At 52.1% G+C, this 15,700-nt stretch overlaps 1 protein-coding gene across 1 annotated transcript; it reads right to left on the reverse strand.

The window, feature by feature from the left end:
* Positions 1-1,803: 1,803 nt before the first annotated feature.
* LOC116501409 (olfactory receptor 14C36-like) lies at positions 1,804-2,724 on the reverse strand. Its single transcript, XM_032206945.1, has one exon. The coding sequence runs from the start codon at positions 2,722-2,724 to the stop codon at positions 1,804-1,806; it is 921 nt and encodes a 306-aa protein (XP_032062836.1).
* Positions 2,725-15,700: the final 12,976 nt, after the last annotated feature.

Consider the following 15,700-nt stretch of genomic DNA (forward strand, 5'->3'; position numbering starts at 1 on the left):
ACCTCGAAAGACTCTCTAATATAGAGAGCCACACCACCACCCCTTCTATGCTGCCTGTCCCTTCTATAGAGCTTATAGCCAGGCATTGCAGCACTCCAGTCATGAGACTGGTCCCACCACGTCTCCGTGATGGCAACCAAGTCGTAGCCTGCCTGCCGCACGATGGCTTCCAGCTCCTCCTGTTTGTTACCCATGCTGCGTGCATTGGTGTAGATGCACTTCAGCTGGGCCATTGCCTTATCCTCCGGCCTTGCCATTGTTCCCCCTGGCACAGCCCCAACAATGCTAGCCTCAGCCCCATCCCCCTTCCTACCTAGTTTAAAGCCCTCTCAATGAGCCCTGCCAGTTCCTGGCCCAGGATCCTTTTTCCCCTAAAAGATAGGGACCCGTCTGCGGCCATCAGGCCAGGTGCTGAGTAAAGTGCCCCATGATCAAAAAACCCAAGATTTCTGCGTTGGCACCAGCCCCGGAGCCACGTGTTTAACAGGTGGGCTTTCCCACCTGTTACATGTCCCACCACGGCAGGGGAGAGGGTGCTGAAAGCCAAGGGATGCATTTTGGTGCAGGATTTGGGGCCTAGCAGAGACAAGGAATCAAGGCAGTGGGGTGGGGGAGGCCAGCAGAAGCAGCCCAAGGGGTGGTGCTGCTGGTGAGGACACGTTTGTGGCAGCAGCCTGAGTGGGCAGCAGCTGTGCGCAGGCGAAGGGAGGCCAGGAAGAACATGCCAAGAGTGTTCCTGCCAACAGAGCCAAGGCCGGGTCCGAGCCCAAGGGCAGAGGCTGGCCCAGGGCAGGGGGCTGCAAGGGCCATGCTGAGCTCCCTGCCCCTGCAGCAGCCGCCCTGGCCTTCAGCAGACGTGCTGACAGGCTGCAGGGAGGGGACGAATGCCCTGGGCCCCCTTCCTGCTCTGCCCAGGCCAGCAAGGGCCCAGAGCGGCCTCCTCTCCCCTGCCCCTGCAGCTCTGGGCTCCCTTGGCGCAGCCCTGGCTCTGCAGCACCAAGCCCTGCTGGGAGCCCTCCCCTGCATGCTGCCACCACTCCCTGACGCTGCTGTTGCCCTCTGCCGGGCACTGACCAGCCCAGCTCAGCCCCTGCCCAACTCTCCCCACCTCTCTGCCCTTGCCTGCTCACCCTTTTGGCCCTTTCAACTGAAGGCCTCTGAGACCTTTGTGCTGTTACCCAGCTTTGTGCCCTGGCACTGCAGAGCTCCCTTTAGCAAATCCATCCTTTGGCTTAGCTTTACTGTGAAGATCCACTCACTGCCCACCCAACACAAGGCACTCAATATCCCAGGAGAAGCCTTAGGATATCCTGGTGGCTCCAAATACCTCCTTGATGCCACCGGTCCTCTCACGTTTCAATCCCAAGAAGCTGCTTCTTGAAGGGTCAGGTTCTCCAGGGGCACTGGGCATCCACCAGTGACAACTCAGTCCAGCCCTCACTCCCTCACCCAAAACCTGGTGCCCCCATGTCCCTGTGTCCAGGTGAAACCCAAGTACAAGACCGATGCCTTAAGCCTGGCATTCCCTGATTGTCTTCTGCACTCCAGATTGGGAAGAAGAACCCTAAGCATGAGCAACTTCATTTTATTAACAAGATACCAGAACAGAGGCCAGGTGTCATTTAGGGATAAACACATTCAGAGAAAGCCTCTGGGTTCACAGAGGACTGGTCATCTGGAAAAGAGGAATGAAAGCAAACATCTAACTGGAAAAAGAATTTTAAAGAATGCTATACCTAAAGCTCACAAACTGCCTGAGATTAACGTGAGTAAAACCAGAAAAGTGAGATAGCCAATTTATTGCTAAGTAAATAGAATCAGTTTTTTCAGTGTGGCTTTCAGCTCCTGGTTCCTCATGCTGTAGATGAGAGGGTTCAGTGCTGGAGGCAGCACCGAGTACAGAACTGCCATCACCATGTCCAAGGATGGAGAGGAGATGGAGGGCGGCTTCAGGTAGGCAAACATGACAGTGCTGAGAAAGAGGGAGACCACGGCCAGGTGAGGGAGGCACATGGAAAAGGCTTTGTGCTTGCCCTGCTCAGAGGGCATCCTCAGCACTGCCCTGAAGATCTGCACATAGGACACCACAATGAAAACAAAACAACCAAATGCTAAAGAAAAACTAAACACAAGTGGCCCAACTTCCCTGAGGTAGGCATCTGAGCAGGAGAGCTTGAGGATGTGGGGAATCTCACAGAAGAACTGGTCCACAGCGTTGCCTTGGCAGAGGTGGAGAGAAAATGTGTTGGCCGTGTGCAGGGCTGAGTAGAGAAAGCCACTGCCCCAGGCAGCTGCTGCCATCTGGGCACAAGCTCTGCTGCCCAGGAGGCTCCCATAGTGCAGGGGCTTGCAGATGGCAACGTAGCGGTCGTAGGCCATGATAGTTAGAATTGAATACTCTGAAGCAAAGAAGAAGACAAAAAAGAGAACTTGAGCAGCACAGCCTTGATAGGAGATGGCCCTGGTGTCCCAGAGGGCATTGGCCATGGCTTTGGGCAGAGTGGTGGAGATGCAGCCCAGGTCAAGGAGGGCAAGATTGAGAAGGAAGAAGTACATGGGGGTGTGGAGGCGGTGGTGGCAGGCTACGGCGCTGAGGATGAGGCCGTTGCCCAGGAGGGCAGCCAGGTAGATGCCCAGGAAGAGCGCGAAGTGCAGGAGCTGCAGCTCGCGTGTGTCTGCGAATACCAGCAGGAGGAACTCAGTGATGGTGCTTCTGTTGGACATCTGCTTTTTCTAGGATGTGGTCCTGAACAAAGAAGAGGGTGAGAGTAATAAAGTACAAGAAATGCATCAGAGGAAAACAAATTCAATTTCTCATTTAAAATTATCACATATATTGTGCACTTTCTGGCAGACATTTTGCAGATCCCTTTCATGCATCCTGATTCATTCTGCCTAAGTGTGTCTGTTGGATCAGGGGGCTCTACTGTGGGCAGTGCAGGAATCAGTCCTGTCCTACAGCAAGAGGTGAAGAGGAACATGGGGAAATGTCAGTTTCACTTCCCTCCTGATCTCAAACAGTTTTTCCCAAGTGTTGCTCCCAGTTCACCAAACTGCAGAGCAGAGTTGTGGAGGCTTTTTTTAAATTTTATTTTAAATTTTTGTATTTTGAGTTTTTTATTTCAGCTGTCCCACCACTCCTGAGGAGTGTTTCTAAGCCACAGATCCCGGTTATTTCTGCTGGACTCAAAGGGAATCCTTGTAGATCATTATCAGAGAAAAAGGGACTGTCACTTTAGTGCACAGTGTTCTTCAGGTATGACAGCCAGTCTGTCCATGAAATACGGTCTCAGCTGCCCTGTGAGAGCTGCAGGAAAGTTCTACTCACATGTTTGATTGAAAAGAGCAAAGACACTGCTGAGAGCAGAGGAATCCAGGCTCAAAGTGCACATCTCCACACCCCTCACCCTGTCCCCGTACTCCCCTTCACTCAAGCACACCGAGGGCTCACTACCTGGGCATGTGAAACCCCCATCCCCAGCCAGCCTGGGAAAAAGACCAGCAGCAGCACGGCCAGGTGGAGAAGCCAGGAGGAATGCCAGCGTGCTGCTGCCAGGGGAGGCAAGGCCAGGGAGGGACAAACGGACACTCAGCAGACCCTCCTGTGCTGCAGCTCTGCCTGCAGACAATGCAGCTCCTGCTCATTGCAAATGCTTTCTGCTCTGCTTTGGCCTGTAGACACCTCCCAAACACAGGAGATTTCAGTGGGTTTGTAGCTCTTAAAGATCATCTAGGATAAAATGTGAGAAGACCAATTTTTGATGATATTGGTGCAGTCTGTGAGATGAGGTTTGGGAAGGTAGTTTTCAAATTTCATCAATGACATATCAATTTCTCAGTGCTATGCTCCAGGAGTCTCAGTCTCCTGTACAATCCTGACAACGGATTACCATGAAACCTGCCTCCCCTCCACTGCAGTAACCTGAAAGCACAGACTGCAGAAAAAGTCTTGCTTTTCAGGTAGACTCTGCCTTGGTCTTTCTCTTGAAAAATCCAATCACAAATACCGTTCTTTAAAACATCTTCTACTCCTACCTGGAGAAACAGAGAGACCCACCCTGACAGATGCTGTCAGCCATCAGATGTGCCAGCTGTAGAAGACCCCTTGGCAACCCCACCTGCAGTGCCCTGCTGCCAGAGCCTCACGGTGTCAAGAGCCTGCAGATGTGTCCTGCCACACGCTGCCCTCTGTTGTTGCGCTCCTCAGTGCCTCCAAGCCCTCTCTCCTTCTCTCCTTTCTGCGTGCCAGCTGCGGTCAGAGCCCCCAGCCCTGCTGCGCTGTGCAGAGGAGCTGCTCCTGGGCACAGCTGTCTCTCTGCTCCAGGGCCCTCTTGCCACGAGCTCTCTCTGTCCCATGAGCCTGGCCCAACTCAGCAGCACAGCACCAGCCTAAGGCACTGCAATCACCCCTCTGGGGGCTTTGCTGATGAGCCCACGAACCTCAGGCACTCAGAGACAATTGAAGACAGCTCTCCAGAAGTCCAAGTCAGAGGCAAGTTTCCTGCAGTGTCCCCCTGAGGGCCAGCACTGACACAGGCTCCCTTGGAGCTCGTTAGAGCAGAACACTGGAGGCAGTGAGGACAAGGAGACAAAGACAATGTGAAGGTGACACTGATGTGTAGGAAAACTGTTTTTCTTTCACCAAGCACAAGGGCCAGGGAAGGGACCCCTGTCCTCTGGGAAGGGAGATCCTTTCCCTCCACACCTTGCTCAGGGCTCTTTGTGGGGCAGTAGGAGAGAGGGATGTGCATTGCCAAGTGCTGGAGAATGGTACAACCCCTGCCTGGTTCATGGGTGGGGGCGAGGAGGCAATGAGGCCCTGGTGCTTTCACAGTCAGTTGTTTCCTCATAAGCCTCAGTGGCAGAGGCAACAGCCATAGCCTTGGATACAAAGACCTGGGTCCTGCTGGCACTCTCAGTCTTGTCACAGCCCTTAATCCTTTCCACAGCAGCCTTACCTAAGGACTCTCATACCTCTACTTCTTTCCCTGCTGGCTGCAGACCCTTCTGTTGGTGATCGCTTACACATCTGAGCTGAGTCTGATAACTCAGATCTTCTTGGTTGCCATGCTACTCGTAAGACAGCTCTATAGGAAGCTGCCCTGGTTCCTCGTGAGGAGGCACCACTGCTCGTATGGCATCCCTCGTGGTGCCCAGAACCTTCTCCTCCTGGGCACTGCTCACTCTGCAGGGTCCCAGGCTGCCCTGATATGTGGGGTTACTCTTCATCATTGCAGGACTGGGCTCTTCTTCTTGTAAAGGGCACGATGTTTCTTTAGACAAATCTTGAGGTTTCTCAAGGTTGCCGTGGACTGACGCTCCATTCTGTCAGGCGTTAAGATCTGCAGGCAGACAGTTCTAATTCCATGTGATTGTGCTATCTCTCACAAGACAGCAGCATCAGGACTTTCAGGAAAGTTTGGATAATACAGGAGTAACCAGTTGAACGGAATTGCAGCACAGAGTCACAGAAGTGTACGCGATGGAAGGCTGCCAGGTTCCACCTCTTCTGTGATTTCCTCCCATGCATGCTGTCAGTTTGTCTGGAGCTGTGTCCTGAATGTTATGGGGCTGTGCAGGTCAAAGTTAGAAGGGCCAAAGCCCAGATGGAGCTCCATCTGTATATTACTGTCAAAGACAATAAAAACTGCTTATAGAAATACTTCACATAAAGGAAGATTAGGGAGAATCATCAGCCTTTATTGGATGTGGGGGGAAAGCTGGTGACAAGAAAGGAGGTAAAGGCTGAGGTACTTAATGCTTTCTTTGCCTCAGTCTCCATCAGCAAGACCAGCTTTTTCCCCTGGATATTTCTTCCTCCTCATGGCCAGTGCCGAAGTTCCAGGGCACGCTTCATGGCAGTTTTTTTCTCCTGCTCTTTTGTACTGCCAAAAAAAGCTCAATAAGGGTGGAAACCACTCCTCAAGTAGGCATCCCAACCCAGCAGGCTCCTTGCAGCCTCTCAACCAAGCAGACACAAGTCACCTCAGAAGCAGCTTCCAAGCCAGGGGCCTGCTGCTGGCCTTGCAGCTTCTTGTGGAGATACAGGCAAGCCTTGTGCCTGCTGCTGTGCAGTCAGGGACTCAAGCAGAAGGGACAGGACAACCCATGTCTGGGTTGTCTCTTTCTGTCTGGGTCGTCCTGGCTCTGGAGGCAGAGGGGATCCCCCAGTCAGCATGCCAAGCAGGTGCCTTGTGCTGGCCTAGCAGGGCCACTGCCGGACGTCAGCCCAAAAGTGCAGATCCCAGGTCTATGTCAAGGCTGACCTGACACCTCCAGACACTAGTGACCTCACAGTCCCTCTGTGTGACACGTTTCTCCTGCTGCCCTATCAAGTGCAGAGACAGAAGTGACCTCACAGTCACATTCCTGCTGCTGGGTCAGGACATCCTGAGGTAGGGTTGACCTCTCTCTAGTCCTTTAGGGACTAGAGCTCACCATTCTATGTTAGAGGATAAACACAGGTTTAATGGGAACCTTTGGTGTTCTTCGGTGGCTATCAGGTCTGTCATAAGGGTATAGGCCTTTATTTAGGCCTGCCAACAACTTCTCTAGGGCTAAACAGTGCATTTTAATGCTAGTGTTAAGGGAAGGGAATATGGTAAGGAGGAGAGTAAAGGTAAGGGAAAGGGGCTGAGTTTTGCTTCAATGGATACTTTGAGTTCAGGCATTAGAGTAGTGGATTCCTCTCAGAGTGGTGGAGTAACATTTAGGTTTAAAGATTGAAATTACCGGTTCAAATAAGGAAAGGGCAATACATGACTGTTTTAAGTCAGTGTTACTGTAGCATCTACTTTAAATGACCCCTCTTACCTCTACCGAATCATTAATTTCTGCTGGCCATGCTCCTCTTACCACCCCAAAATCTCACATGTCTCTTGTTCAGGCTGCTCCTGACCTCCCCATATCTTGTTGGGATCAGCTTTCTGATGACATTTACCATCTCAGTGTATCTGTCTCACCTCTGTTGGCTCCTCCATTCCTGAGAAGGTAGTGGCATTGTAGTCAGGAGGGAAAAGGGTATAAAGGTCTTTAGGCGCATCCTGCACGATGTGCCCATCAGCTCTGCACCTCCACAAAACTGTGCTTCCTACCTACAAGTTTTGTTTCCCAAGTGGCTTCTATGCATCCAGCGTTACTTTTCCCAAGCCCTCAAACATGTTTCAGTTTTGGATGTGGAGGGATGGGAAAAGGAAAGCAATGCATGGATGGAACTGATCTTGGCAAGGGATGAAAAGAATAACAGGAAGAGATTCTGTAGGTACCTTGCTCAGAAAAGGAAGGCCAAGGACATTGTACCCCCTGTGAAGATAGAAGGGTGAACTGGTAATGACAGACATGGAAAAGGCTGAGGGACTCAACAACTTCTTTTCTTCAGTCTTCCCTGCCAGTCAGGCTTCCCAAGTCTTTTGTTTCCCTGAACCCATAGTTGGTGGCTGGGGTTGCAAATTCCCACCTGCTGTAAGTGAAGAGCATGTTTGAGACCACCTGCAGAAACCCAACAAGTACAAGTCTATGGGGCTTGATGACATGCAACCCAGGGTCCTGAGGGAGCTGGCTGATGTAGTTGTCAAGCCTCTCTCCATCATATTTGAAGAGTCCTGGCAGTCAGGTGAAGTCCCTGGTTACTTGAAAAAGGGAAATATCACTCCCATTTTTAAAAAGGGTAGAAATGAGAACCCATGGGACTACTGAATGGTGAGCCTCACCCCTGTGCCTGGCAAGATCATGGAAAAGATCCTCCTGGAATCGGTGTCAAGGCACATGCAAGACAAAGAGTAGATCTCAGACAGCCAGAATGGCTTCACGAAAGAGGAAATCATGCCTGAACAGTGTGATGGCTTTCTACATTGGAGTGATCACATCAGACAACAACAGAAGACCGACCTCTGTCATCTACTTGGACTTCAGTAAGACCGTTGACACTGTCCCACATGACATCCTTGTCTCTAAATTGGAGAGATACGCATTTGATGGGAGCACCATTCAGTGGATAAGGAGTTAGCTTGACGGTCACACCCTGAGCATGGTGCTCAATGGCTCTATGTCCAAGTGGAGGCTGGTGACAAGTGTTGTACCTCAGGGGTCTGTCCTGGGACTGGTGCTGTTTAATATCTTTATTTATGACAGACTGTGAGATCGAGAGTGAGACAGTACATTCTGCGCTTGTATAACAGAAGGTCAACTGCATGCTTCTGGCCTTTACGGTCCCTATCTGTGCCACATTACTCCTACAGGTCTGTCACCTCCAGAGACAGAAGTGACCTCACAGCCTCCTTCACATCTACATGCCTACTGCATGCCCAACAGATCCTGAGGCACACCTGATCCCATCACATCATTCCTGTCTAGCTCCTCCTTGTGGCCTGTGATCTGATTACATACCTGTCACCTCACATGCCTCTTCCACTGCTGTGGGACTGCTGCAGGACCTCACAGTCCCTGCCCTACCCCAAGCATATAAACCATACAAGGTAGGGGTAGGAGTGGGGTTGAGGCTGAGATGTGCTGTGTGCATGGTGGAGGGCTTTGGGAGTTAGGTGTTCAGGTTAATGTTTAGGAATTAGAGGTCACATGCCAGGGTTAAAGGAATGGCAAGGGCTTCAAGGAATTGTTTGGTGTTGTGTCTAAGGATCCTGCTCAGGGTTTAGAATAAGGGCAAGCTTTGAGGACTTCAGTTTAGGCCTGGTTTGGGGCCTAAGGCTTTTGATTTTTTTTTCTTCATATTGGTCTCTTATTATATTCAGAAGATATTGTTTCTGATATAAATAATATATTTCTTATCCTCCTACTTGTTAATCATTTTGTTACTCATTTACAGGAAACATGGCAGTTTCCTGTATAAATACACCCAATAAGGAAGTCATAAGAAGTTCATTGCGCTCAGGTCCTCTCTCTTCCCATCTCCTCTGCAGCTGGTCTCAGCACCGCCACCATTCAGGAGGGGCTCAGGGCCAAGAGCCCAGCTGACACATGCAGGAGCAGCCCCGGTGGCCCTCGGGGCTGCCCCTCACTGCCCACTGGGCTCTGCCTTGTCTGCTGCCTTCGGGTCGGGGCTGCTGCTTCCCTGGAGCCATGGCCATGGCCAGCAGCAGGACGTGGCTGCTCTCTTTTGGCTTCCACATTGAGCTTCCTTTTTTCTGGGTAAGCCCTGATATCTTATGTACCTTGGTGACAGTCCTGTTGTCTCTGCAGTGGCATCCCTGTGGTTGCAGGCAGCAGCAGGCACTGTGCAGCCCTGGGTCACAGCTGCCTCCCTGCTAGCACCAAAGTAACAAAAGGGGCTGCTGATGGCAAATCCAGGAGCCTAGAAACCAAGGGGTTGCTCCCTGCTCTTCTGTATTCTGGGGGTTCTTCATGGAGTGAAGGACAGAGGCTGAAAGTTCCAGGGTGGTCCCTGAGGAACCAAGGGCAGGACCAAGAGCTTCCATTATGACAGAACTTGCCTAAGGAGATGACAACTGATCTTAAATTTATCTGCATGGGACTGCACCCCCTGCAGTGGGGCAGATGGCAGATTCCAGCCTGTAGAGGAATCTGGAGCTGCCAGGAGATGTCAGGGGATCTGCAGGGACAATGTGCTCAGTGGGTAGTGATTAGAACCTCATAAAATGTGTGATCATGCAAAGAAGGGTCTGGTAAAGGAAAAGGGGAATCTGAGGAGTCCATGGGCTAAAGGAGGGCTCTGCAATGCCACAAGAGGTGTTGAAGACCCAGCAGGCAAAGGCCCATAAGACTGCAGAGTAATAATTGAGGATAAGCATTTTGAAGTGCTGTGGGCAAGGTCTGGTGCAGCACTCGCCTGTCCTTTGTGCCCTTAGAGACACCCCATGGCTCTGCCCAGCACTGCCCTGTGCTGCTGAGCCATCAGGGCAGATGGAAAGGGGCTCAGCAGCAGAGATCCCCATGGACATAGGTCTGCTGCCCACCCTGAGCAGCATGGGCAGGGGGGGAGACCCACGGGGGTCCCAGGGCACCACAGCCGCTGGCTCTCACAGCAGCACCGCCAGCTTGGGGCCCTGCAGGGATCACGGAGAAGGAAGCAGCAATGGCCAGCCAGGCTAGCACAGACACACTGCCCTGGGCAAGGCTCTCTGGGAGCAGGGATGGCCCTGGGGAAGAGCAGGGCAGCATTGCTGGGCCTGCACTGATGGGGAAAGGGCAAAGGGAAAGCTCTTTGTGCAGGCCCCTGCTCGGGGCAGGCTGCTCTGTGGCTGGGCCAGGCCTCTTGTGCTGGCCTGGGGAGCGGGGCTGGCCCTGCGGGGCACAGGCACTGTGTGCTGGGGATCTGCCAGGCAAGAGAGCAGGGCTCCTGCAGCTTCACGGACCTCCATCTCCTGGCACCATGGACACCTCCTTGCTCCATGCATCCAGCAGATAAACACCTATTGGCCACCTGCTTTCTCTTCTTCTAGAGGAACTGGGGACAGAATAGCAAAACCAAATAAAACTCACAAATTGTGAGCCACAGAAGGCCCTGATTCTGTGCAAGAACTGCTCAAAAACAGCAACCACAACTGTGGGTGACCATCACTGGTCACACAACCAAAACACAGTACCACAAGGGGCTGCTTTGCAGAGAGTAACTCCGCCCCAGCCAGAGCCAGTACAGGGCCTATGATGGAAAAAGAAGACTCCCTCTGAGCTCTGGAAGGAGCCAGGAAGGTGGTAATAAGCACCAGGACAATTGAGAAAGCCCAAAGGCCCTTCTGAAGGGTCACTGAGTGCCACCTGAGAGGCAGTGCTGGGCAGTGGGCAGGACCAGGAGAAAGACTTGCATGAAGGCTGTGAGAAACAAGGACACTCAGGGCTTTAGTAGATCCTTAAAGTCCTGCCTGAGTCCCAAATGGAAAGCAATCTATGTCTGTGCGTTGACAAGAAGGAAGTGGTGAGTCCCGGATGGGGGACAGGGCTGAAGGGCCCTGCGTGAAACTGGGTTGATGGAGAAGTGTCCACCCTGCATGTGTGCCTCAGCCTGGGAGCAGGGGCCTGCCCACGGTGCGGGATGTCTGGGCTGCGCTCAGCCATGCCTCAGGAGATGACCTTGCTCTCTTCCTCCCCACCACTCCCCACACGGGGCACGCCCTCAGGAAACACCCCTGAGCCTGGAGATGCACCAACCTGCTGCGCTGAGGTGCCACTACTGCAGGGGCAGAGGGGAGGCTTGGAGAGACACGTGGGGCCTGCGGGCAAGAGTGGTGTGACCAGGAGAAGTGAGTGCCTGGGAAAAGTTACCCTGGAGACATAGGAGCCATTCTGGAAAGAAAACTTGTAGGCCGGATCTGCACTTTTGTGATGGTGCAGAGCTGCTGGGCACATGTTCAGGGTGCTCTGATGGACTTTTATGTCCTTTTCCATCATGAATTAAGTGCCACTTTTCTCAGGAATAGAGTAGCCAACAGAGGTGTGATGGATACTCTGAGATCATGAAAGCCACTAGAAAGATGCCCCTAAGAATATGACTGATATAGTGAGGTCAGGAGAAGCCCTGGTCAGGAGAAATGTGAGAATTGGAAGAGAGAATAGGGATTATCTAGCAGAAACTAAAGATTTTGTAAAAGGTAAGTTGGTTCAGGCTATGCGGAAGCTGCTGTAACTGTGACTTAAAACGCTTATATGAGGCTATTCCCCAGCTTCAAAGAGCAAACATAATTCCTAAATTTAAATGTTACTCCACACCCAGACAGGAATCAACTACTCCTATGCCTGACCTCTAAGTATGCACTGAAGCCAAAACTCAGCCCACAGCCTCTTTCCCTTACCCTTACTCTCTTGCTTACCTTGATCCCTACCCTTAACGCTAGATTTAAATGCTCTATTTAGGCCTAGAATTATTGGAAAAACTAAACAAACCCTAAATCACTAAGCTTGTCCGCACCTTAACCACAGACCTGATACGCAAAGCAGAACATCAATCCCTCCCAATAAATCTTTCTTTAAATTCAAACGCAGAAAGGTGAGCCCTAGTCCCCTGATGCATGAGCACCTAACAGCTGATTCCCCTGTTCCTGTGCATTGACTTCCTCACCTTTAACCCCTCTCCTAACCCTTACCTTTAGGTACCATACTGTGTGTGGCCCTTAGTGCAGGCCAAGAACTGTGAGGTTACTCTGCAGTCACATGGCATGCAAAGATGGATGTGAGGGGTCATGGGTCTGATCAGCTTGTGGGCCACAAGGAGGAGATGGATGGGAGTGCTCTGAAGGGCTCAGGATCTCCTGCCCCAGCAGCAGGAATGTGACTGTGGCAGGGACTGTGAGGTCACTTCTGTCTCTGCACGTGATAGGGCAGCAGCAGGAACGTGTCACGGAAAGGGACTGTGAGGTCACTTGTGTCTGGAGGTGGCAGGTCAGCCTTGACTTCTCCCTGGGAGCTGCACTTTTGGGCTGACATGTGGCAGTGGCCCTGCTAGGCCAGCACAAGGCACCTGCTTGGCATGCTGACTGGGGGATCCCCTCTGCCTCCAGAGCCAGGACGACCCAGACAGAAAGGAGGCCCCCAGATGGGTTGTCCTGTCCCTTCTGCTTGAGTCCATGAGTGGGCAGCAGGAGGCACAAGGCTTGGCTGTGTCTAGCCAAGAAGCTGCAAGGCCAGCAGCAGGCCCCTGGCTTGGAAGCTGCTGCTGAGGTGACTTGTGTGTGCTTGGCTGACAGGCCGCAAGGAGCCTGCTGGGTTGGGATGCTTACTTCAGAAAGGGTTTCCACGTTGATGGAGATTCTTTTGTTATTATGAATGAGCAGGAGAGAAAAAAATGCTACAAAGTTTGCATTGGAAGATTGGCACTGGCTATGAGGAGGAAGAAATATCCAGGGGAAAAAGCTGGTCTTGCTGCTAATAGCACAGGCAAAGAAGGCATTAAGTGTCTCAGCCTTTACCTCATCCCTTGTCACTGAGTTTTCCCCCCAAAATCCAGTAAAGCATTATGATTCTCCCTAATCCTCCTTCATTTAAACTCTTTATACCATTTCTGTCTTATTTTATTTTATATTTTTTAATTTTTTTGACATTAATAGATGGATTGAGCTCCAGATAGGCTTTGGCCCGTCCAATTTTGACCTGCACAGTCCCATAACATTGTCAGACAAACTGACAGCATGCATGAGAAGAAAGCACAGCAAATGTGGAACCTGACAGCCTCCATCCCCTACCTTCTGTGACTGTGCTGCAATTCCATTTAGTCAGTTACTCCTGAATTATCCACATTTCCCTGCAACTCTTGCTGCTGCTGCTGTCTGGTCAGAGATAGCACAATTACACTAAGGTTGAACTGTCTGCCTGCTGATATTAACAGCTGATAGAATGGAGCATCACTGTGGGTGAACCTTGAGAATCTGCAGGATTTTCACTTCAGAAAACTCTTGACTTTAACATGGAGAAGAGCCCAGTCATGTACCAGGGGGAGAGAAACCCCACACATCAGGGCACCCTGGGACCCTGCTGAGTGAGTAGTGCCCAGGAGGAGGAGGCCCTGGGTACAACGAGGGATGCCACAGAGCAGTGGTGCCTGCTCACGAGGAACCAGGTCAGCTTCCTACAGAGCTGCCTGACGAGGAGCATGACCACCAAGAAGATCTGAGTTATCATGCTCAGCTCAGATCTGCTGTGACCCCACAGAGATAAGGGTCTGCAGTCAAAAAAGAAAGATGTGGAGGTCTTGGAGTCCCTAGGAAAGCCATGTTTAGACAGGATAGAGGGCTGTGATAAGGCTTAAATTCCCAACAGGACCAGGTCTTTGTGTCCATGGCTATGGCTGTTTTCTCTGCCACTGAGGCCTATGAGGAGACAGCTGATCGTTAAAGCACCAGGGCCTCATTGCTTCCTCATCCCCTCCCATGAACCAGGCAGGGGTTGCACCATTCTCCTGCACTTGGCAATGAACATCCCCATCTCCTACTGCCCCACAAAGAGTCCGGAGCAAGGTGTGATGCTAAGGATCTCCCTTCCCAGGGGACATGGGTCAAGGCCTGGCCCTTGTGCTTGGTGACACAAATCCAGTTTTCCTACACATCAGTGTCACCTTCACATTGCCTTTGTCTCCTTGTCCTCAATGCCTCCAGTGTTCTTCTCTAACGAGCTCCAAGGGAGGCTGTGTCAGTGCTGGCCCTCAGGAGAACACTGCAGGAAACTTGCCTCTGACTTGCACTTCTGGAGAGATGTCTTCAATTGTCTCTGAGTGCCTGAGGTTCGTGGGCTCATCAGAAGAGCCCCAGAGGGGTAATTCCAATGCCTTAGGCTGGTGCTGTGCTGCTGAGCTGGGCCAGGCTCGTGGGACAGAGAAAACACATTTGAGATAGTCCCACGAAGCACAGAGACAGCTGTGCCCAGGAGCAGCTCCTCTGCACAGCACAGCAGGGCTGGGGCTCTGACTGCAGCTGGCATGGGGAGAGCAGAGAAGGAGAGAAGGCTTGGAGGCAGTTGGCAGTGGGAGGATGCTGAGAGCTGCCTGCAGGAGAAACCTGCACAGCCCTTGACAAGGTAAGTGTCTGGCTGCAGGGCCATGCAGCTGCAGGTCCTGAAAGTGTCCCCTACTGGGTCTTGTTTCTGGGAGGGCAGTGGGCAATGCAGTAGGCTTTGAGAGTCCTGCTGGGTTGCACTGTGAGGTGAGGAAGTCTGGCAGAAGCCCCTTGGAGTGTCATAACCTAGCTACACCTAGTCAGATAAGAGAGGAGTGGCCAAGCCTCCTCCAGACCCTGCAGGGGGTGCAGCTGGGATATGGGACACTCCAGCTTTCAGATATCCAGCTCTGTCTGTGGGGCATCCTCCTGGGCTGCAGGCTGCTCTTCCGCAGGATGCAGCTCTCTCGTGGCATCCTTGTGTTATCGAGGTGCCACAAGGAAAAGACACCTCCATACTAACATCATGTCCATGCTACTAGATGGCTGTCTGTGGGCAGCAGAAATGAGGCCTCTGCAGCCCTGTCTAGGAGGGAAGAGCTGAGATCCTGATCAGTCCCCTGGAGAAAAGTCAAGATGCTGTTCAGCTGCACTTGGAGTGGGGCTTCTCTGCTCTCAGCTGTCTCCTGTTTCTTCTCAGGGCAGCACCTGAGAGGGATGGTCCTGTAGCTTATAGAGGGGTAGCCCAGGGCAGCAGAGAGCAGGACTGTTGGGAAGAGCTGCTCTGCTCAATCTTCCCCAGAGGACAAGTCCTTTGCCTCTTGGCACCCACAGGATATCACCTGGAGTGTGGAAGTAATATCAGGGAGTTCCACCATTCAATACCTCTCCTATGTGTTATACGGGCAACTAGGATAAAATAAAGTGAGGAAAATAGTTGCAGTTTTGCTCCTCAATCAGCTCTGTTCTAACATTGCTCTGCCTTCTCCTCTTCAACAGAGAAGCAAGTGCAAAGTCAGAGAATGCCCAACATCAGCTCTGTGAGCGAGTTCCTCCTGCTGGCATTCGCAGACACGCAAGAGCTGCAGCTCCTGCACTTCGCGCTCTTCCTGGGCATCTACCTGGCTGCCCTCCTGGGCAACGGCCTCATCCTCAGCGCCGTAGCCTGCGACCACCGCCTGCACAACCCCATGTACTTCTTCCTCCTCAACCTCACCCTCCTCGACCTGGGATCCATCTCCACCACTCTGCCCAAAGCCATGGCCAATGCCCTCTGGGACACCAGGGCCATTTCCTATCAAGGGTGTGCTGCCCAAGTACTTTTTTTAGTCTTTTTTTTTGATGCAGAGTTTTCCCTTCTCACCGTC

The sequence above is a fragment of the Aythya fuligula genome, chromosome W, assembly GCF_009819795.1.
Source record: "Aythya fuligula isolate bAytFul2 chromosome W, bAytFul2.pri, whole genome shotgun sequence".
Taxonomy (NCBI): Eukaryota; Metazoa; Chordata; class Aves; order Anseriformes; family Anatidae; genus Aythya; species Aythya fuligula.